This window comes from Rhopilema esculentum, unplaced genomic scaffold, assembly GCF_057945365.1.
Source record: "Rhopilema esculentum isolate cy_ngs unplaced genomic scaffold, ASM5794536v1 HiC_scaffold_27, whole genome shotgun sequence".
Taxonomy (NCBI): Eukaryota; Metazoa; Cnidaria; class Scyphozoa; order Rhizostomeae; family Rhizostomatidae; genus Rhopilema; species Rhopilema esculentum.
The window spans coordinates 25,614-50,251 of NW_028300838.1; the positions used below are offsets into that span (position 1 = coordinate 25,614).

At 36.0% G+C, this 24,638-nt stretch overlaps 1 protein-coding gene across 3 annotated transcripts in view; it reads right to left on the reverse strand.

Annotated features, from left to right (window-relative positions):
* The window catches only part of LOC148957425 (cAMP-dependent protein kinase catalytic subunit alpha), a 31,116-nt gene that overhangs the window by 3,871 nt on the left and 2,607 nt on the right, over window positions 1-24,638 (reverse strand). The window contains exons 1-7 of one of the 3 annotated variants that reach the window (XM_089115341.1): window positions 23,653-23,749; window positions 5,973-6,034; window positions 2,736-2,864; window positions 2,015-2,113; window positions 1,490-1,572; window positions 1,131-1,208; window positions 727-775 (exon numbers count right to left, since the gene is read on the reverse strand). In XM_089115341.1, coding sequence (XP_088971467.1) covers window positions 727-775; window positions 1,131-1,208; window positions 1,490-1,572; window positions 2,015-2,113; window positions 2,736-2,864; window positions 5,973-6,034; window positions 23,653-23,683 — 531 coding nt within the window. In that variant the 5' untranslated portion in view covers window positions 23,684-23,749. Of the gene's footprint in view, window positions 1-726; window positions 776-1,130; window positions 1,209-1,489; window positions 1,573-2,014; window positions 2,114-2,735; window positions 2,865-5,972; window positions 6,035-6,152; window positions 6,726-23,652; window positions 23,750-24,638 lie in introns of those variants that run through there. The other 2 variants (XM_089115340.1, XM_089115339.1) reach the window with 2 other exon arrangements.

Here is a 24,638-nt window from a genome sequence, read left to right on the forward strand (position 1 = left end):
TAAGGTTGCATCTTCCAGCAAGATTTTTTAACATCAAAGGATACCCAAAAGGCATTTAAAGAGAAGGTATTGCCACAATCTAGAAAAAACAGCTACATGGTGAAAAACTAAGTTTGATTAAAATATCAAACAAAATCATTTCATTTCTAAGTCTCAATTTTAACTCAGTACCAGATTTTATTTTGTCACAAACCCCAGGACCTTCAATAGCAGCACTGCAGGAACAAGTGTGCTGCAGCACCTGTCAACTACAATCCTTGCCAAAAATAGTTGGAACACCACAACATTCAAGTCCAAAAGTTGACACCCCAGGATTAAATTAACTTTTCAAAGACATCAATACCCTTACTATATTTGCCCAACCCTCCTTGCAATGTTGATTCCAATGCTAGTTAGATTGTCACTGACCATCACGCAATATTTATATCAAGCAACATTGTAATAAGGGGGAGGGGAGGCACACAACATTTGAAAACCATGAAGATCTTTCGTCTAGGTGTTCCAACAACTTTTTAGTGTCAATGCATATATTTTAGCTGTTTGCAAGTGCTTGGTGTCCTCTGTGCTTGGCATCCTCTGTGTGATCTATGATATAGGTACCCTTAATGAACTTGTAACACAGCTTTTTTCAGCCAATATTGGTGAATATTCAGGATTGATTCTGTACAGAGGAAAACTTAGAATGAATATGAAAGAAATATGAAAAAGAAAAGATGGTCACAATACCTTCAAATATCCTTTCTCATCAATTAGTAAATTCTCAGGCTTTAAATCTCTGCAATTAGGAACAAAATATGAAATTAAGGTATGAGGGATACAATTTTCATGTATATTTTCCAAACTTTTCAGCTGTTAATGCATATATTTTTAAAAGAGCACATGCGAATGCTCTCATATGCTTGTTACAAGACGCTTAAAAGCAGCAAGTGACATAGCCTACATCATTAGGAAACTAAGCATGTATCCAGACAGTTCCCAAAGAGATGTATTGAGGAAAGCAGCCAAATTGCTTCAAATATGAAAAATCAAAACATCTAATAAGTATATATTTTGAAATCATCATGGATGCTTATCACATGTACAAAAAAGTGTAAAAAAACAGGTAAATAGATATTGTCATTGAAGCTTACCTGTAAATAATATCTAAAGAGTGAAGATACTCAAAAGCCAGAACAATTTGTGCAGCATAAAACCTGGAATGCGGCTCACTAAAAAGAAATTGAGCAAACATCAAATATAAACTCACAAACTAATGTTTAGTTACAGAAGTAGTATTTATGATAATAAGCTTATAATTTGCCTAGAAAGCAAACAGAAAATAACTTCACTGTTCAGGTTCCTTAGGTAACTTGTTGTGACCTTACATAAGACAATAAATAAATGGAGCATAGTTTCAGCTTGCAATTGCCAAAACCCAAATACATGGATGGACATTGTTTATTAGTTAAATATATATATTGAATTTTGATGAAAATGATCAACATCAAACCTGAAACGTCCAATACGTCTAAGATGAGAGAACATTTCACCACCAGGAACAAATTCTAAAAGCATATACAAGTTGGAGTTGTCCTGGAAAAATAAACGCAAAAATAGAAGTAGATATTCAGTGCTTATTTGAAAACTAGAGGGGACCCATGATAAAAAGGGAAAACTAGCACAGGCCAGGAGGGTATGATAGGAGGGTGTGATATAAGAATATTGGCTGCAGGTGTTTTTCCAAAGCTCTTCTCCACATTCTAAAAAAATTATTATTCATGGAGCCTCTAAAATGCTTAAATGGCTTAAAATAGCATCAGGTCACTTCTGTCAGCTTTACATAAATTATACAAAACATAATTTGCAAGGTTTTGGTTACTAACTGGAAAACTGTCATTAGCTCCATATTTCATTAATTTAGGCATTGCTTTGTTTAGACTCCTAGCTAAACAAAAAATTCAAATGACAGTATTGTCATAAAAAGGATTTATCTCAGATATAAATTTTTAAAACTAAGAGTGTTAGCCAGTTGTACCTTGAAATGCCACTCCAGTTTAACGAGGAATGGAAACTCTATGGCTTGCAGAATCTTCTTCTCATTAAGTGTGTGCTCCACTTGCTTGAGTTTCACTACCTATACAATAACAAAATAATTAAATAACAAATGCAGCTTGACAACTTTTGAGACAATACTACAAAAGCATAAAGTCAATTAGAAACTGGCGACTTTTATCTAGATTGAGATCTTGGTTTATATAGTGCTGCCATTGCAAAAGAGGCTAAATCAATCTCCTTATTTAAATTGAGCATACACCCATTTTGTTTCATTTAACTGAAGTGTCCATATAGGGCTAAATTCAAACAGTAACATAGAACAAAATGTAAAAAAATGTCAAAAACACAACCATAATCCAAGTGGAGTGGCTTGTATCTCATGCACAATTAGGGCAGTGATTCAGACCTCATCTTAGCTCACCATAATTATTGAACATACAGGCATGAAGTTATATAAAAGACTTCTATTGATGCAGAAATAACTTTTATTTTTTATTTAAGTTCTATTATTTCGGTTCAATATATTTATGTGAATAATTATGGCAAAAGTAAAAAAGCCAATACTTGGGTAGATGATAGTTCTTATTCTGCAAAATAAATTATTTGAAGAAAAAAATATTAGTTTGAAGGCAGATTGTTCTCTTTAAACTTTTACTCTTTGTCAGGATCAATGTAATGGCACAATAATGCAAAAATCGCACCTTCTGCTTATCTAAGATCTTCATGGCATGATAGCTTCCATGCTCCTTATGCCGGACCAACATCACACGTCCAAATGAGCCTGTTCCAAGGGTCTTCTTTCTTTCAAATTGGTCCAATGATGCTGTGTTCTGTAAGATTCATTTTTTTGTTTATTGCAACTTAAAACAAATAGTTGGGTGCAATTCAGCAAATTACTGACAAATGTGCATTACATTTTCTCAGAGTTTGGAAACTATGAAACTTGAGCGGAATCAAGTGTTGGATGGCAGCACATAGTTGACAAAGTTTCTACTTGATATAAAAGGAGCTAGGCTAGAAGGAAGAAAGCTAAAGTGGTTAGGTTTGCCTAAAAGGATTTTAAGAACGAAAATGTAATATCAATATCTTATTGTGCCATCCTTTAATTTGGAGCAGTTTCAGAATTAATTTTGGATAAGATTCATATGCCCTCTTGCGGAACCAAACTTCATCAACATTTAGAATTTACTTTCTATCTTGTTAGTTATCAAAGAAAAAACTTTATTCATTAAAGCATCAAGATTTAATTAAACTTTGAAAAGAATTTTTGTTAGACATAGAATGGAATGTTTGCCGTTTATACTTTCAAAGCAAGAATAAGCAATATCAAACATAGAATATTTAGAAAAATGTAACAGGAAAGTTAAAAACATTGATTCAAAATTGTGACCAATTGGTCCTGATGCTATTTTGATATGGTACTGCAATGTTGGAAAATAGAACATAAAAGCAGAAAGATCATAATGAAGTACTTCTCATAAGACACTCTTCAGAGTACTATAATTTGACAATGACCAAAAGCATAAGAGGAAATCTATATCCAGATATGGGCCAAAAGATACCCAAGAGGAAAAATGGCATGCTTGATTGGTTCCTTATTTCTGACCAATTACAAACCACTAAAACCCTTTGTATAGTAGAAGATTTCAAGGGGGGACATGAGCTTTTCCACCTATACAAGTTTATATCTTTTGCTTTGACATTATAGTTAGGCTCAAAAACAGCTAATTGGAAGTACCATTTTACTTGGATAATGATTTTGGAATTTTCCCACTTTTTAGAAAAACTATAGAAAAACTGCATTGTCTCATTACAAAATTTCCAATGTATATAATTGTCTGTTTTGATTGGTTTTAGAGTAGAAATAGGTCATCAAAACTTCAAGTGTGTTGTAAAATTCCTTGCAATATATTTTTTTATGAAATACATAAATTTTGTGAGAAAATATCTTTTAAAAACCATTTGTTGACAAACTGAGTCAAAATTAATAGGATTTAGAAAATAATATATTAGGGTTAAGAAATAAAGATAATTTTGAAAATATGAAAAAATCAAAACATCCTCTACAAATTCTCAATATGTTAGATTAGGAACTATAAATATATTATTAAGAAATGTTTTGGATATTATTAAAAAATGTTTTGGAAAACTAATAAAAATGCTTACTAGACAAAAAAAATTAACTACAACAAATTCCATAATTTTTAGAATTTGGCAAGTTATTTATTTGAAACTGAGGAAAATTCAGTCTATCAAGGATTTTGGATAAAAATAAGCAGGTAACAAAATAAGTTCAGTTTTAAAATGATATTTTATAAACGTAAGTTCAAATTGCAGAGACTACTTTGATATGTAAAACCAAAAAACTACACCTGCAACATCTAAAGAATGCTAATAAAATCATATTGAATGAAGCTAAATACTCTCAAACATTTTTTTTGTTAAGTGATGCTGAGAAAAAAGGTACTGTTTAAATCTGTGGCAGGAAGTTTATGTTGCAAGGAAGCTATTCAACCAAACAATTCAAATCTATTTATGGTGCAGTTAGTGGCATTCATTGATTTGAACTTTATGGAGAAAAATCAGAGGCTGTTGCTTTTTGACACATTTACAGAAATAGCAAATATTTTCCTGCTTGAACTGGTACAAATATACCACAAAACCAAAATGTACACACAACTACATACATCAAAAGGACAGTTGTTCTATATTTAGAAACAATGGCCCAGTTTGTTTACATTACCTGTTAATTTTAAACAAACACAACAAGAAAAATTAATTATACTTTGCTTTAGATAAATCACAATAAATTAAGCTGGCATAATTTTGCCTTGCTTAAAACATGGTGGGCTTCAAGATATGGTTGAAATTCATTTGTACCCATAAGATGACTAAAAAACTGAAACTTACTGCTTTTTAAGTAATTGAGTATTGATATACAAACATAAAATAAAGATTTCCAGAAGGGGCATCAAAAACTAGAAATTTTGAAACAGACTTGCGGAGAGTTTAAAATGGACACAACAGGTAAAAAAACAATTCTTTGCACCAGTCCTTGAGATACATATGGAGGTCTGTAAAATTTTTTGTTCCAGTTAGAAATTGAAGACCCCAAAACATTTTTTCTACAACTCATTAGCAAAAAGCAATTCACTATGGATAAAAAATTTCACTTATTTATTTTATTTTTTTACAATTTATTTTTTGAACTACCAAATAATTACCTGAAGTTTACAGAGACAGCATGTGCGAGAGATACAAGGTTCTTAAACAAACTGCTGTAAGGGTGGGAAAAATATGTACAGCCAATTCTTGTCAAAGTTTTAATACAATTCAACTAAAATGTTGCCTGTCATAACAAGCAATGCAAAAAACCTTCAGGCAAGTTTTAATATTTACCAAAATACTATCGTCAACAATCGAAATAATAAAGAAAAAGTCCCAAAAGAACTAAAAGCCTTCAAATGAGACAGCTATATCCGTGGGCCTATTTCCATGAAGACATTAATCTAATTGCTGCTTTAATTAACCCCGTCCTGTCTATTATTTCGTTTTGAAAAAAGTAAGAAACTATTTTCTAAATTAAGGTACAGACTCAGTTAGAAGGTCTTACTAAACTGGTGTTTTCCGAATGAGCTGAAGTTATATTTTGCAAGTAAAGGACACAAAAAGCATCTAACTTTATTGTATATCCTACGATTTAAGCAGGGACTGTGGTTTCAACCTTGCAGATGGAATTGCACAGAACAAAAACTAGCAAATAACAAGTTAAACACCGCAAATCTTTTCTAAAAATAAAGGCGATATCAATCAACTCCAAATGTTTACCACTCGCTGGGGATGCTGTCAACCTTGGACTTTCGGAAAATGGCATCTTCATTCTGAAACACCACAACTTGTGGTCTGAGAAATTTCAAACTCAAAGTATATTGACTTACGTGAGAAGGATTCTCCCATTTTCGCTTGAAGTCTTCTTGGGCTTGAGACAGGAAGGCTTTCACTGCGTAAAATGAAACGAAATTATTAGATTTATGTTTTTAAAGCAAAGTTTAAATGCCAATTTAAACATGTTGAGAGGATGGTTAGGCCACTTCTTGCCTCCGTCTTCCAAAACCCACCTGCATTTTCTGAATCACCTTTCTTTGCTGTGGCTGCGTTACCCATGCTTGCCTTCTACGGAAGATGGGAGCTGAGCTGATGCTAGCTTTCGTAATTTCAACTCGTCCTAATTTGCAAATTTTACAGCTTTATTTGAGCATAAAACTTCAAGCATATCAGAACTTATATTTTTGACTAGTCCTAGCAACTAATTTAAAAGTATTTTCGCGCGATGTCGACCTGCAGCATTTAAGTAGCGTCTCCAAGTAGCAAAATCAGCCTATCTCATTGGCTGGCCATCAGAAACTTCGGTCAGTTATTGGTTGATTACGGTGAAACTATTCCCAAGAAGTGCAGTCAATTCAGCGAGTGAAAATCCCGACGGGGGAACACTAAACATGAAAATATATCGATGAGAAGAGATCGCTCAGTTGTGCAGTAATTTTTTTTGGAGGACAAACTTTAAAAACAAAAGATTCCGCAGTCTCAAAAATCTTTCTGGGCCTAAGTGATTTTATGAAACGCTTGGAGATTAACACAAACTCAATCCGAGTAAATAGAATAAGTAAACCGAAATATTGACAACAGGTGGTTCTTTGTAGACTCGAAATTGAAGCGTTGCTATAGAAGGCTTTGTACGTCACTGCGCCTCACAGCGCCAAATTTCACAACAACATAAGACCTTGTTGGCTTTCGGCGGGCGTTCACCAGCTAACGGCGATCAGTCATATTTTAGACGACACTGTGGTACTGACAAAAGAGTTTCAGTAGCAAAATTATCGGAAGCTGGCGTTGAAACACCATTATTACCTGGGCCAAACTGAACTGACCTGTCTTTGGTAATATAGAGTTCTTAAGTGATGATGCCACAAAAATCTATTTTTAGAATTTGTGAATTTGGATTCCATATAAGAGCATGATATGATGAAATACCGGTAAATGTGCAAAAGCCAGTTAAATGTGTTACAAGTTGGCTGAGAATTTCCACATGGGCAGAGGCTCTTTCCCATCAAACCTCTTGAACCAAAATAACAGTAATCAGCTAGCAAACTTCAAATCTTTTATTGGCGATATCTCGCCCGATTTTTTGTGAGTTAGTCAAAATTCAAAAATTCTGAAAACATTTTTGTCACGTTCAAGACAGGAACAAGAACAAAGACAGGAACAAAGCAAAACGACAAGGAGGATCCATTACGATTAAAAACCGATTTTTAAAATAAATTAAATGAAAAACTAATATTTCGCCCACTCTTAGAGTACCTAGAACGTAACAACCTCCTTTCTTGCAGTCAGTTTGGATTCCGACGAGAACGATCAACGCAGCATACAGTAACTCTTTTCACTGAACATATCCGAAATAACACGGAACAGAGTTACTGCACAGGCGCATTATTTATGGACTTACGCAAAGCTTCCGATACTGTCCATAATGGAACACTGTTTGAAAAGTTAAGATGTTATGGCATACAAAATACAGAGCTGGCTTGGTTTGAAGACTATTTATTCAACAGAAAGCAGTTTGTCTGCTACGATCAATCAACATCACAAACTGAGCAAATGACATATGGGGTACCTCAAGGATCAATCCTTGGGCCTCTCTTATTCATCATTTTGATAAATGATGTTCATTTGGTATTGGACAAATGCAAAAATTTTATGTATGCAGATGACACAGTGATATTCTTCTCGGAAAGATCGGTAGAGGCTGTTGAAGAAGTCCTGAATCAAGGGGCAAACTTAGTTGGTAAATGGCTTGCGAACAATAATCTAATACGGAATCTCAAAAAAGGCAAAACTGAACTCGTTATCTACGGTACAAGTCATAAACTAGCGAAACAACCGTCATGTAATGTCTCTCTGAATGGCACTCCGATAAACCAAACTACGAGCTATGAATATCTGGGAATCACCCTTGACAGTCACCTAACAATGAGTATGCAAATTGACAAGATCTACAAGCGAGCCTCAAGTCGGGTAAAACTCCTGCAAAGAATTCGTTCCAACATCTCTCCACTTGTTGCGGAGAAAATATATAGCGTGATGATAAGGCCTGTGTTACTCTACTGCTATCCCATTTATCTAAGCGTAGGTGAAAGTGCCAAGAAAAAGCTGCAGTCAATCCAAGAGAGAGCCCATAAGATCATAGCTCCTACTAAGAACACGACCCTGAAGATGGACACATTGGATCAAATCCGTAAAAAACGAGTATCGATCGACGTTGCCCACCACCACTGCGAAACATGTTTCAGCGTTTTAATCATGGCAAGGATACACGAGGAAACGGCTCACGTCTTATATTGCCAAGAGTTAAAACAGAAGCAGGAAGAAAAACGTTTCCCTTTCAAGGAGCACTAATTTTTAATGGATTGTCATCCGACCTTCAGAACGAGTCTTTCTTTGTAAACTTTAAACGCAAAATAGATTATCTAAGCTTTGCACGATAATTGTATTGTATTTTAACTTTTAAAATTTTTTACTTTGTCAATAGTTTCTTTAAACAGGACCCTTATTGATAGCAGTACTTTACTTGTACTGAAAAGGCGTGTCCTGTATAAACAAGTATTATTAGTATTATTATTATTATTATTATTATTATTATTATTATTATTATTATTATTATTATTATTATTATTATTATTATTATTATTATTATTATTATTATTATTAATATTCATTATTGGTCGTTGAGCGGTGGCGTTCGGAGCTCCCGTACACGGCTCTCGTTTAAAAGCAAATATCATTATAGCCTGGTTACTTTGTATTCGCATATTATAGTAAAATCGACTATTGAAACGACAAGGAGTTTTTTTAGAAATGATTCGTTCGCATTGGCTTTGGATTGTTGCAATATTTGTGGTTTGTTCTTTCTGTGGTCAAGATTTCAAAACGTTAGGCCGCCATTCTTGGAGATGTAAACGGAAGCTTGACGTCAACCACCAAAATGGCCCCAACGGATCTATCAACATTCCTCTAATTTCCGTGGAAACAAATGAGGACATTGTTATGCAAGACAATCGGATCAAATGCTGTTGTGGGAAAATTTGTAAAGGAACAAAAGGTTTAAAGATGCATCAAAGAAGGTGTCGCGTCATTAGCGGAATAGGAAACCCTGATACCTCTGAAGACCTGGTTTGTGAAGTTCAAAGCAACGAAGCCACTAGCAGCATTGGGTTTCTAGATGACGTCAATTTGGATGTATTTTTCGAAATTAAACCCGGTGTTCGTCTCCCAAATTCGAAAAACGAATGGTCCATTGCAAACGAATATTTCAAATCTACTTTATCAAATCTCCCATTGGAACCGTGCACCATCAACGAAGCAATAACCTCAATGAATAACTCAATTTATAACTATTTTAAAGAAACTTGTGGTACCATCGACATTATTTCCAACGATCTGGTCGCGAAATATCAAGATCGAAAAGCCAAGGAACTTAAAAAGGACTTAAAATTGCTGAAGATGAACAATGCTACTCTTTTAGAAATTAAATACGTCTCTCATCTATTGCGTCACAAGATCAACGGCCGTTCTATGATTTCTAACACTACTCATATTGCTGATCATGATAAGTTCATCTCAAAAAATTTCTGGGGTTACGTTAAGCGCATCCTCAAGACCAGTTCATCCATTCTCCCAACATTTCCTAATGATATATGCACTCAGTACTTTCTAAAAGCTCTTTCCTCTCTTTCACCTACGCAATGTTTTTCAATACCATCTTGGATACCCACTTTTCAAGAGCCTGATCACCCTTTTCCGTCAGAGCCTCCTTCATATCAGAAAATTACAACAATAATTCGCCGAATGAAGTCTTCTGCTTCTCCTTGCCCCTTGGATAAGATCTCTATCATTGTCTTCAAACATTGTCCTTATCTACGTAGTAAACTTACTGAAATTTTCCGTGTTATATGGCTTTCCGGAGATATTCCAAATGAATGGAAAAAGGCATGCACTATCTTAATCCACAAAAAGGATAGCGTGGAAGATCCATCTAATTTCAGGCCCATAACACTTGAGTCAGTACCACTAAAAATATTTACTTCTTGCTTGCGTGACTTCATGTTTGATTTTCTTAAAATAAATGGCTATATTGAACATCAAATTCAAAAAGGCTTCACGTCTAACATCTCTGGCAACCTTGAACATACTTCAATGATGGCTCACATTATCGACAAAGCACGTACAAAACAGCGCTCGCTGGTTGTCACTCTTCTTGATCTCAAAAATGCCTTTGGCGAAGTACATCATAATTTGATACCCACTATACTGTCTTATCATCATATCCCTGACAACATACAGCTTCTTATCTCTAGCCTTTACACCGATTTTAAAACCTCTATCATCACAAGCCACTATAATACTCCTGCTATTCCAGTCCGTCGTGGTGTGCTTCAAGGCGACTGCCTCAGTCCCCTACTATTTAATCTATGCTTCAACACATTCATACAGTACATAAAAGCTGAGAAATACAAACAGTTAGGGTTTTCCCTACCTGATCAGAACGACCGTATGTTTCAACCAGTCCATTGGTTTCAATTCGCAGACGATGCTGCCGTTATCACCAGCAATGAGAAAGAAAACCAACTTCTACTGAATTGTTTCACTCGCTGGTGCCAATGGGCTAACATGATCATACGTGTCGATAAATGCATCACTTTTGGAATAAAGAAATTTTCCACACGTTCTCTTCAGTATCAACCTAAGCTTTTCATAAACAACAAACCTATCCCATCTGTCTCGAATGGAAACTCTTTCAAGTACCTCGGTCGTCATTTTGACTTTGAAATGACAAACCAAGAACATAAATCTGACCTTTTATCATCACTGTCAAACATGCTTAAACAAATCGATTCCCAGCCTCTTCATGCAAAAAATAAGCTACGTCTTTATCACAACTTCGTTCTTTCTAAAATTTCCTGGAACCTTACTGTAGCAGATCTTTCAAAGACGTGGGTTGTCGAGAATCTTGACAACCTTGTATCCAAATACATCCGCCAGTGGCTCGACCTCCCAATAAGTGCTACCTTGAGTAGCATTATTCTTTCTAAAAACCAGTTTGGACTCAGCCTAACTTTACCATCCACCAAATTCCTACAGTGTCAAACAGTTTTACGAAACGCATTGAAATCTTCACCAAACGATAACATTCGCTCTTTATGGAAAAATACCAGCAGTGGCACAAATATACAATATGATATATATAGGAACACCAAAGAAGCATTAAAGGCTGTCCAGCATGAGCATAAAGATCGTCTACAAAACATCCTAACCTCCCAAGGATCTTTATTATCACATCTCTTTAACCAGAATCTTCCACAAATAAACAAACTTTGGTCCAAGGTGCAAAGTAGCATGCCTCAGAATATTTTCAATTTCACCATAAGGTACCTGAACAATACCCTTGCCACACAGAAAAACCTGAAAAAATGGAACTTGAGCCAGACCTCTGACTGTTCTTTCTGTTTTCTGCCAGAAACACTCCTTCATGTTGTTGCTGGCTGCAAAACATATCTGGAACAAGGCCGATACACCTGGCGACATAACTCTATCCTAAACTTTCTAGCTACGTCACTAAAAGCTGTCAATGAATCTACCATCTACGCTGATATACCTGGCTTTCTTTCACCATCAATCATAACTGGAGAAAACCTTCGCCCTGATCTTCTCTTGAGGACTAACAACAATTACCTCTACATTTTAGAGCTAACTGTTGGCTTCGAATCCAATCTTGAGACAAATGCTACAAGAAAACACAGCAAGTATGCTCCTCTCTTATCTGGTTTACAGCGGCAGTTCAAATGTGTCTCCTTTGTTAATCTTTCTATGAGCTCTCTTGGCATCTTCGGCAATTCCTGCAATTCATTCTTCAAAATGTGTGACTCTCTCTCCATCGATCAGCAACAAAAACAGTATCTCATTTCTAAACTTTCCAACATTGCCATCCGTACTACGTACTACATATTTTGTTGCAAAAATAAACCATGGACAAATCCGGAATTACATTCTTTTTAACTTTAGTTGTTTTATTTTATTTTATTTTTCTCAGTTTTTCCTTTTACCTTACGATTGTTATAGTTTTTTCTTGTAAAACCAGGCTAGCCAATTGCAAATTACCTTGTAATAGTGAGATTTGTAGTTGTAGTTTAAGTTGAATTGAAAATGAAATGTTTCCATTATTATTATAATTGCTTGAGACATCGCCATATTGGCCATATTGCTGAAGCACAGGTAGGAATTTTTCCTTCGTCATATCGCATCTAATTTTTAGAATCTCTAACTGATTTTGCAGTTTCAGCATTACTTTATGCTGTCCTTTAAAGTTATGTGGTCAAAATTAAGCAGTTCTAAAAAAGACGTTTGATGTCGTCACACCTTGCTACTCTTTCGGGAAATACAAGATTTATTAATAAATAACAGGGTAGACCAAGACAACTCTTTCTATTATTTTCTAATATATCCTTGGTAGATTCCGTTGGATTCTTGATCACAACTTGAAGGTTCAGAAAGAAATTCTTGCTTTTATTTAAAAGGTGCTTGAAACTTTATTAACATGTTCACTTGGGTTTGAGCCCGGACCGCACTTCCCCTGGCCCGGGGGCCCACAGAAAAATAGGGGCCCCAAGAATTCTTCGGAGGTTTAATTCCGTAAATCCCGGATATAAGCCCTGGGCTTATATAATTTCATAGCCAATTTTTGAGGGCTTATAGCCGGGGCTTATATCCGGGGGGGGGGGCTTATAACCGGGAGAATTTTTGCATCAAAACTTGTCAGCTTGACCCGGAAAATCATCACAGTGAAAACGCTATTGCAGAAAAAACTAAAGAAGGAGATGGAGTTAGCCATATTCCCGATTTACTGGCTCATGCACTGACTGACTCCAGAGATTAGTTGTGGAAAACTTGTATCTGTTGAAGCAGTCGTTACAAAGGGACCTAGAAATGCTCCAGAAGGTACATGGGTATCAGGAGATTGCATTGAAACTTCTTGCAAGTATCATGTTTATGCAGTTCAGACACTTGAGCGTAAAATTAGAAGAATGCTTAGAAAAGCATCGACGTAATACCGTTGTATGTAACATATGAAACATAAATAGAAACGCGAATAGAAATCCATTTATGTACTGTCTGTCTTGTTTTTTGTCTAAACTGCCTGAAGTTACCACAAAATTCCAACTCGTGATAACAAAAGAAAAAACGAAAGAAAAAAATATATATATATATATATATGGGCTTAAACCAGGAGGAAATTTGTGTTGTCAATTTGCTGGGCTTATAACCGGGGGGGGGGGCTTATAACAGAGGGGCTTATAACCGGGGGTATACCTGGGATTTTACGGCATGATTTCATTGGGTAAAATTATCAAATGACTTTGCCAAAAACTTTATACAATATGCAACCAATATGCAATATACAATATCTTATATTACCACTTTATGAATGGAATTAAAAGAGCATATTTTTGGCAATGACACCCTCCCGGATCAATATAAACAAACAATTGTTTTATATACGGCTTCAAGCACTAAAGAAACACTTTGTCATGAAAAAACATCGGAAATGTGGACATTATTCGAGACCTGTTTAATATTATTAGGAAAATAACCAATATTTTATAGGACTGGTCTGGAGCTCATTGTGAATTTCAGTTGGCGATTCTTCCATAAAAATGTAAAGAATTTTGACACATGATACAATTTTACCAGAGAAGGCTCTTGATTTTGATTTAGTACCAACAAGAAATCTCGAAACCATTGGCTTCTGTAGAAAATGCCATCCAAGTTAGGGTGCCAGGACAGAAAAGGCACTGATATCAAAAGAGTGTCACTGACAGGGACGGGTTTAGCGGGGGGGGAGGTGTAGGGGGTGCGACACCCCCCCAAATATTTCTGTGTCCTTCGGTAAATTTGGTTCCATTCGGTAAAAATAATTTTTTGATAGATAGTCAGTAGTAACAAAGTAACGCCAAGATTTTTATTTATTTATCTTCTTTTCAGGGTTGGTAGATTCGGGCAAATTTGGCCAAACTGATATCAATACAATAGAACAATAGAAGACTGAGAATAGAACAATAGACAGATGGTCCAGGGCCCACGCCAACTGGGAGCGGCCGCTCAGAAAGTCGATGTCTGAGAAAAGTGCAAATCTCCAATAGAATTAGTACCTTTAGGGGGGTTACTTTATATTTCAGACAAAACTAAAGCGTTTTAAAAGACTGCAAGCAAATGATTGTAAGAAACATTCTAAAATGTATCTTAAGCTTATCTCAAGGGCGTCGTCGTAAAAATTGTCTCTTCTGGACCTCTAAAGAATGTTTAACAATTTATCCCACGTTTTAAGGTTTATATAGAAAAGTCCTTCACGCTCTTTAGACAATCCCCATAAAATAAATAGGAGCTAAAAATCTAAAGACTGGATTCTGAAATGCTTGTCAGGGAAAGCAGAACGGACTTAGTTTGCAATTTTTGAATACTGTTTATCATTTTTAAATATTTGATTAGAACTTTAGAAAATCAGTTTTTACACGTAGAGCTCCCGCCCCCTACACAATTCAGAATATAAACGTTAGAGGAATTGTGAAGTAAATAGACAGTTGTAGAATGGGGTCAGCCACAAAAAGCTACATATAACGTTGTATAAAGGGGAATTGCCAGGTAAAAAGCCATAGCTTTTCCAAACGCATTTACAAAATGGGGTGTTTTCCCAAATTCTTTAGAGTCTGATCAGCAAAGATTTACTTCTCTTTGCCCTTCCAACCCTGGCTACGCCACTACTTCTTATCCTTTTTACCTTAAAATTAAAAGCCGAATTTAAAAAATGGGCGTTTCCATCATTTACCAGTGACCTGAAGGGTGTGGCACCAAAATTATTGTCTAACACCCCCCCCCCAATCATTGTTGATTAAATCCGCCCCTGGTCACTGATAAGCTCCTCCAGTTAACGTTTGTTTTTTTTTCTTTCTCTTTCTCTTCTGACTTGCTGTGGGTGTGCCTATTGAGTCAGTACTGGCCTGTTCTAGACCAAGCAAAACATCATCATGAACTACTGCTATATCTCAATGCTTTTCTATGCTTCTTTCTCTTCTTTGCATGTAAATTCCCTGCATAGCTACAGTCAAATAATCCCCACAAAGATTGGTGAACAGTCTATCAATCCAAAGGGCAAATTATGCAATTTTTTTAGAGAAACTGATGGATGAGATTCAGTGGTGGAACTACCACATCACTGAATTTTGCAAGAAGTTTTCTAGGACTATCTGATCATTTCCTTTCTCCTACTCTCATCTGCCTCTATAGCTCAGGTTCATGGAGCCTTACCCATGAAAAATATCTTAACCCATTATTCTGACTACAGAAAAAAATTCTGCAAGCCATTAAATTACATTTTCCCATCCGTAATCAGCCACAAGAAGTGCTACACACAATTATTACAACGTTAATCTATAATGCACTTTACAAGCTATCTCCTTCTAAATTTAGCATTGTCAGTGCCAGCCACCAAATAGCTGGCGAAGGGGTAGCTAATGTGCTTTGATTATTTCGATCATACCCTTTCTGGGTCTCTGGAAACACACATCCACTTTCTATCACCAGAAACACAAGAAAGCCTAGATTGGTGTGGCATTAAGACATGCATCTCCCTTCCCCATCTATTCCTCTTCAAACTTGAAAGAGCCCGATGGAAGGCCTCTGTAAGAGACCGAATAGATGAAATTTTCAAACCTTCTTTCGTATTCAAGAATGGAAGCCAATTGACATTCGATCACGACAACGATAAACACTTTAAAGTGTGTATTACTATTTATTAAACTCAAAGCCAAAAAGTGAAATTGATGTTACGTTATTGGTCAATGAAAAAAAATGAATTTTATTGACAGGTTGGACAAAACAAAAAAATCAAGCCACGCCCTTTTAGCACTAGAAAACGCCCTTTTACAAACAAGGAAAGCCAATTTTACCTGAAAGGAATGCCTATAACTAACTGTTGGCTATGTATAGGCAGTTTGAAAATCAAAGGATGACATCAAAAAGTGTACGTTGCCAAAATGTTACCCCTCCCCCAACACTTTCTCATCGGATTTAGACGAAATACAAAATTTGGGGGACGTGTCCCCCCAGTCCCCACCGTGGAGCCGCTACTGACCATTGGTAATGGCAGTGGCAGAACATGATGGGTGGCTGTGAAGGGGTCTACTGAGCACACGAGATGAAGTACTTTGGGGTAAACAAAAAGTTTATCCAACAACGAGAGGGCTATTGAGGAAAACATCGCGTGGTCTCTGAAAAGATGGAAACTTTGGGAAGGCAGGAATGAACCACGCAAATCTAAATAGAGCGCTTGAAGCTTCAAATCTCTTTACAAATTGTTCATAGTGCTGATACACAAAGATAAAAGGCCTATCCAAATATCAACGTGTCATTATTCAAATATCAACAAACAACCGATTGCAGTAAGGCTCTAAATCACATCGCCTAGTTTGATGTTTGTATGTGCTGGCTGTTCTGTGCACACAAAATGACCTGTGTCCCGCACTACTAGGGTTAATAGTTAGTAAGATCATCGCAAAGTCATTAAGAAAATGATGCACTATGAATCGATAAAAAGTCATTATTACCAAAAAATGGGAGATTCAACAAGAAAGCAAATGTTTTGCTCGGCCTTCAAGGGATTATGAGCAGACCCTAGGCAAAACTTGAACAAAATTCATCTATCATTTAAAATTCATTCACAGAAAACCGAATTATGCAGGTTAAATCCAAAAACTTTCGGGGATACTGTCTGAGATTTCAGATCACATCTGCAAACAAATACGAGGTACATATCCCATACATTAATGATGTTGAATATAATGGCAATTTCAGAGACTTTCTGTCACAATCCCACACCTGCCATTTTCTGTAGAATTGCAAACTCGTAGAATTGCACACTTGATCGCTAGAGAGGACCTTTTGCTTGTAACTAACGAATGAAGTATAACGCGCATGTAACATGTATGAGTGCTTTCTCGTATCCATTCTTGATAGAATCTACTAACAATGATTTATAGCAGATTAACTATGTGATTTATAACACGTGATGTACTTGTCAATCAGAGCGATCGATGTCATTGATCAGACTTTTTAACGCAGGTGAATATTCTTGCATGCATCCAACGAAATTAATCACTAAATGGATGACATAATAAAAAAGGGGGCACAATCGCAAGAAAGATTGCTTTGCAAGCTGACAATTTGGTGCATTTAAACTCCAAATTGGCAAAGGTAATATCCGTGGCTAGAAAAAAATTCACACCTCTGTAAATGGGTGGAAAAAATTCTTAATATCAGCTAAGAAGAAAGATAACTCTATTGTTTCATGAGATAAAGATATTTTTGAGTCAATGCGCAGAAATCGGATAACACACACGTTTATCGAATAACAGTCTTTGAAATCACATAGGATAATCGAAAATAAAACCTGTTTTAGCTTAAATAGAATACGTAAAAGTAGGTTTCAATCCAAATCTGAAATCGACCAGATTCTGGCTCTGTTAAGACCAACAAATTAACAATGATATTCTTGTCTTAATGGTTTATCTGAAATAATTCTAGAAAAAGATCGCACAAACATCTAGATAATATAGCTTTGAGCTTAGCTTTGATAAAGGGCACCGCTGCTGAACAACCGGGAGCTTTCGCCTCCGTTGATCCACTCGCCCTACCAAATTGAAATGCCTCACTAACATTAAAAGGCTCTTAACCAGCATGCTTAGCGGCAGCTGTTTTGAGATTTTCATGCAGTACGATATCAGGCCGGTTTGGAAAATAAAATAGACAAGCATGTCGTTTGAGCAAGAGCCTTTACAGAGCTTGCAATTTTGCGTAAATCTTGCTTACAACACTGATAAGAGTTTGATGGAGCTTTTTGTCTTCTATTCAAATTTGATACAAACTCTCGTTTTTAAAACTTAATGATAAATTCATAAAAATAAAATTATATGCAACCAATGTTTGGTATGAAATGCTTGCAGAATCCACATGAACAGCTGAATAAGTGAAATTTTGTGGTTTTTTGCTTTGAATATATTTTGGGCTCCGTAATAACTGCACAATCATTATGTAAGGAATACATCTACCGCGGTGAAGCAGGACCTATAACAGTAGCCATAAGTACTCAGAATTTAGCTCTGTTTTAATAAAGAACCAGATAATTTTTGCCAAGGCAAGGTGTTCTTAATTTTCTTATTAGAGGCTTAGGTGTCCTTGAAAATTGCTCTTAATTCAATTTGATTTTTAAACATCAACATTCTGTAAGCTATTTCTAAGACCATTAAATGGCAGTTTTGCATGACATTTTTAGTAGCTCCGGTTTAAAATCTTGTTAACAGGAGAGTAAATTTTCAAAAGCACATTGTCTCTTCTTGAAATTTTTTACCTGAGACTGGGCATGTTCTTGCGTTATTTTTAATATATAGCAAATCAAACCTCGGCGTTCTTATTAAGCATTTTCTTTTAAAATAGAGTGTAAGATTTTCATTCTAAAGCTATCATTGACACCCTCTAAAAATTTGACAGCGAACCTCTTGAAAGAAGTCGTGTTTCACGTTATATACATTAACCAACACGAGAAACTACTAGAAACTTCTTAACAGCACCATCATCATCGAAGATTTATTCTCCTACTTTAATATTCTATAAACCAAGTGATGAAAAACAAGGCTTAGCAAATAATATATTGCCAATAACTTTTTGATGTAAAATCGGAGGTTTAAAATTGGGAAGTTTGTGTCTTTGTATGTGTGAAATTTTTCCCTTATTCAAACTGGCGTTAGTATTCGGTGAATCGTTTATTCTAGTTCTCCTTTACTCCGTTTATTAACAAATAAAGTGTTGTATCAGCTGTGAAAACTAGGCTCAAAAATGAGAAAAAATAGGTTCAGCTTTCCCAATAGCTTGATTACAATAACAGATATAACGGTCCTATTTATAATAAAAGATTAGAGACAAAAAGACATTGCGTAACATCATGAAGAAGCTAGGCCACAAAATTGAGAGAATCAAACTTTCTTTTTAATAAATAAAGCCTTTTTCACTTTTGAGTAAGAAGTTACATGTCTCCGCTTTTGTAAAACTTTTTAAGGTTCCATACAAATAAAAGCAATGTCTTTTTAAGCATAGGATAATTCGTGGTTGCCTATACCGCCATTGGGATTCATTTAAAATTCATAGAAGTTGCCTTATGTCGAAGTGGTCGCAGATTAACAAAACATTGGATGAAGCAATTTTTACAAAATGGCAATAGAATCTATTTGTGGACAATAAATAAGCAGACAGCCTTTATCTCTGATAAGATTATTACAGTAAGGGAAACTTTTTGAACCAAGGTCAAGACTTCTTTGCAGTCAGGCAACAAATGGAAGAACAATGCAAGAAAACGACAAAGAACAATTTAACAGACTCAAAAAGTCTCTTGGCATTCCAAAAGCCAGAACTACCAATAATAGCATCAGACCATTAAGTTTTCGAGGGCCTTAAATCTGGAATGACTCCTAGAATCAATAAAGACAGCACAAAAATATTACACATTTCAAGAATTCGATAAAAATTTTGTTCTTCAAAAACAAGTGCGCGTGCTTTTTTTGTAGCTCGTAATATGTCTTATGCAATCCTTGAAAATTGCTTTATGTTAGTCTTAATTAGCGTACGTACGTTCACGTTCACTTTTGTAAAAATTAACATTAAATAATCTATACAATTTCAAATAACAGAACGATAGTACTTTTACACCGCTTCTTGTTTCATTGGTTTATTCTCAGTCGTTCTGCGTTTCTCCAGCTAATTAGTGTAGTAAGAGGGAGATAAGAGAGGACAGATGCTCCTCACCTCATTTTCTGGTGTTTCGGAGGGAGTGGACCCCCATTTTTCCCTCGCCAAATCGCATTTGCCCCCCTTTCCAATCTTACCACCCTGTTTACTCTACTGCTCCAGCTCTCCGTTTTTATACATACACTATTCCTTACAAGATTTTGGTAATAAAACGGTCCATTTAGTCTTTCATTTGCTAATCAAAAAATAAATGGCCTCGCGCTATAGAACACGTAAAAGCTAAGAGAATGGAGCACTGAAGACCAGGGGCCTAAATTCTACTCCATCTATGTTTTCATGGGTAAATTTTTCTATTGATGACCTTCCACCCGCTATTCTGGAAGGTCAAGCGAGGCCACTGCTGAAGACTTATGGTGGATCGAGAAAGAATCTGGAGAGGAAGAAAAGAGTCTTATTAGGAGTCTTAGCTGACAAACAAGACGATGCCACACACAAGAATTCGATTATCTAAGTAATATGCAAATTTTCTTCTTATTATCAGCTTAGACACTTGCTCTACATTTGACTTTTTTACTGAAAGTTATAAACACAAGTGATAAACGCTTCAAGGACTGGTAGAGCATTAATAGGCTGGGTAAAATTTGAAAGGATGAACCTAAAATATGTTGAAAAACTCTAATCAAATTGTTGCCCTTGGATCGTGCTTGGATTAAGGTTGGACTCTGGCAGCTGAAAATTCTGCAAATCCACATGTTATTATGTTACATAACATGTCACAAAAACACCTGTTAAAATTTCCCTGTGATTTCCAGATTCAAATTTAATGAAAAAGTCAATATTTAATCATAGAGGTCAAAATAAAATAATTAGTTTGTGGCTGTAAAAATTCAATCCAAATAGTTTAAAGAAGAACATGATCTTGATGAATTTAATATTCAGAATTCGCTAACTATACATTTTTTTTCAAATGCCTGATGCTTTGTTGAAATAAATAATTCACCAAACCATCCATCAATAATTTGGGTCATCTTTAAATCAAACAGTTTTAGTAAACTGTGACTGTATAATCTGACTTAGATAAGCTAGCATTTCAACTTCTTAATTTTGCATTAGTCTGCAAATAAGCAACTTAATGTCCAATTGTAAAAAATTGCAATGTCCACTGGTTAATGGTAGTTTATTCAGCCAGTGATTTAAAAAGTATCTAGGGACCACATATGTGGGCAGATGGAGCCACATATGGAGCAAGTAAAGTGCTTGTGGGTATAGTCCTTATAAATACAGTGACTACTTGCTTTTGTTTTTGAGACTTTTTTAGAACCCCATTTTTCTTTGTAACACTATACCCCAACTCAAGGATTGCAGAAGTGGTATATCTGACATTTAGCATGCTTAGCCCCCCCCCTCCACCTCCCACCAAAAAAAAAATTTTCACCCTTCAATCTGTAATATGCTCTGTAGTCCATGCCCCTGCTAAAATGCAGTTTAAGGAAGCCAATTATTGCCATATCATATGGGAAGATATTTGTTTGGCACGTAAAAAATAGCTTTTCTTCATACAATGGACGTATGCACCCCTTTTCGTACAATCAAAGAGCATCCCATTTATAGTCTTTGTCAGAATACTTTAAAAATAAATAAAAAATGACATACTTTCAACATTGCTATAAGGAGCTACTTTCCAGCATAGAGGGCTGCTAAAAACTGAATACTTTCTAGCAACTTTAGAACTAGTAGGCATTACGAAGAAGCCATAAACATATTGCTTATGTCTTTTTTCTGACAAGTTTTGCAAAGCATGTTAATTTTGACAGGAACCAACAGTGATTTTTGGCAATGTTACAATCAAAGGACTTTCAAATATTTACCAAGAAGGTCTGGTGTGGCCTTGTAGACCTCCTACAATGCAACAATGTTGCATATCTTACCTAGCACCATATAAATATACATACCACTGCAGTAAGAGACTAAAAACTGAAACAGTGGTGGTTTTAAGCACTTCTGAGCCTGGGAAAGAAAACATCTTTGAGCTATGAAAAGTGCTTGGCCATTCAGCAGCACCACCCTGACCCCCCCTCCCAATTTATCTTCTACTATATGGCCTTTAATTATCTATGAAGTGTCAGTATAAGCCAGGGTTTAGAAAACTGCCACAAATGGGGGGATATTAGTAACAGTCAGTGTTAAACACATTATTGACAATGGAAAAGGTACCAAATTTTAACAAAATTTAAACTATTGTTTGACAAACTTTGATAAAGGTTCACACAATGTTCATGCCAATGAATCTTTGGCTTTTGTTTTGAATTTGATGAGGACATTGATGAGAATTTTGATTAAATTTTTGGAAAATGATGAAAATTGCTTGTTCGGTCAGGGAGGCAATTGCCCCTCAAGCCACAGTGACCTTCAATTATTGAAAACAATAGGCTATTGTCCTGCTATTTATAAAAACAAAGCCTTGATTCCCTACCTGATTTTACTTAGAAAAGATTTTGCAACAAACTAGAGTATCAAAATCAAACTTCTTTGGGATGTCTTTGATAATAAAATTCGGGGGGGATGGGATGCCAATGGTTCAGTTCTATGTAAGTGCAAAAATGGTGCAAAAGAAGGAAATACATTCTTACGGGTTCTCCCTTTTTTATCTGAAAAGCTATAAAAAGTTACAGGAAGAGGGCATCGAAAAGAAAACTTCTGGATCAACATTTAGAGCTTTAGAACTGCCAGATGCCCCTTCAGGGCGTTGCCAGATAAACTAGCGTTCGCCACCTTGTACACTTTGGTTGTTGCCTGGAGGAGTCCCTGCTCTGAACATCGCAGGTATAAATATTTAGGTCGAAAATTGCAGACGGAATTGCAAATTCCTTGATTAAACCAATGTTTTGATTTGATTTTCGCTCATGAAATCGCTGTCGATAAGAACTTTTCACAAATTCAAAAAACGCCATCCGCAACTCTATAAATCTTTGGAAGGTTGGCCTTTAGGTGGTCATGTAGTGACCATTAGGGGTTAAACGGGCGCATCGCGACCACAAATGTGCTAATCATCAGATAAGAACTCTTATATTTCATTATATTGACGCATAACGGAAAGAAACTAGCGGGCCCTGTATTTTGAAACGTTTCTTTGTACTGGTCGCCAGGCGCACACTTCTACTATCGGAATCTCAAAAGCGGGAACCTCAAAGCAAATTCATTAAGTACATTGCTACCTGCTTATTGCTTTCTTTAACACCGAGTAGGGTAATCTGAAAATATCTCGGAAATTTCCTAACTGAATCAAAAGACAAAATCGCTCTCTCTAAATCTAACAAATGGGTTACTACGTGGAAGCGTTTGTATCTTGAATAAATATCTAATGTTTCAACCCACCCACGATCCCATCGAATTTTGTTTGCCTGATTGTGACAACCTGTTTTTTGTCTATTATTTGGTTGTTTGAAATTCCCATGCACGTTCTTTGGAGACAATGAAATTGTTGGCAACAAATATTTGAAGGCAAATGTGTAACATTTGGTTCTGATTTGAAGCATAAATTAAATTAATTGACATTCTTCTGTAGACAACCATTTTATTTATTTAGGCCGCTCGACCGTCAGTCAGCAAGCATTTGGTGACCCGAAAATCCACAAAGAATGCAAAGGATGACGAATGACGTGTCTTATTACAGACATGTAGTTATCAATAAAAGGCTTTGTAATAAAAAGCACTTACTAAATTTTTCAGCTTCTTTCTCTTTCCCCATTTTAACCCGGTTGCTGGTGCAAATCACGGCCAATTCAGATACTGAACACTTGACGCACTTACGCTAATTTGTATGCTGACATTAGATGACGATAAAAAACGGACCATATGTATGCTAGGAACAATCGGATCCAAAGCCTTTTGCAGGGGAACAAGACGTATTCAATTATTATGCATGATAAATCTAGCAATGTAATGCAGACAGTAGCTCATACAATTGCTTAAAATTATGGGGTGGCTTGCTATGTGTTCAAACTTTTTATACATTTCTCTTCTCTTTATAATTTTTAAAACTCTACAAAAATTTCCTCCAAAATTCAATTCCAACAGATTCGCAGAAAAACAATAACTTGTGCCTGGTGCCCCCAGTTCTGACGTTCTTGGAAGTGGAGTTGGTTGATTTGCAGCGCCAATATTGGAGTTTACCAACCAAGAGAATGAATTTGAAGGTTAGAATGAGCAACGATGCTGGTTTCCTCGATTGGGCATTTTTGCAGCCAGAAAAAACAGAACCGCGGGAAAATGTGCTACTCTTCACATATTCCAGGCTGACTTGTAAAGTGAAGGGCGTAGCTTTTCACAGTACTAGTAAAGTTTCAGAAAAAACCGATCATCTGCTGTTATGTGAACTTTTTATTCTTTTGACTGATTTTAGGTTTGGGACAATATGTCTCCTTTTACTGAGACAAATTTCAGGTAAAATTTCGAGGCTGGATATAAAACAAAAATGACACCCCCCCCCCCCCCTTGTGTAAAATATATGTAAAAAAGGCTCGCGGCCCGATCTGACATGAAATGGTACAGGATTTTCCCGCATCCTCTTTCTTGAGCATGTTCCCCCTTGTTTTACGGAAATACCACAGAGTAATAAACTAAACATTGTGCGGGTCCAGATATTACCAAAACAAATGAGAGGGCTACTGAATTCAGGAGGTTCTGAGTTGCATCACTCTCGT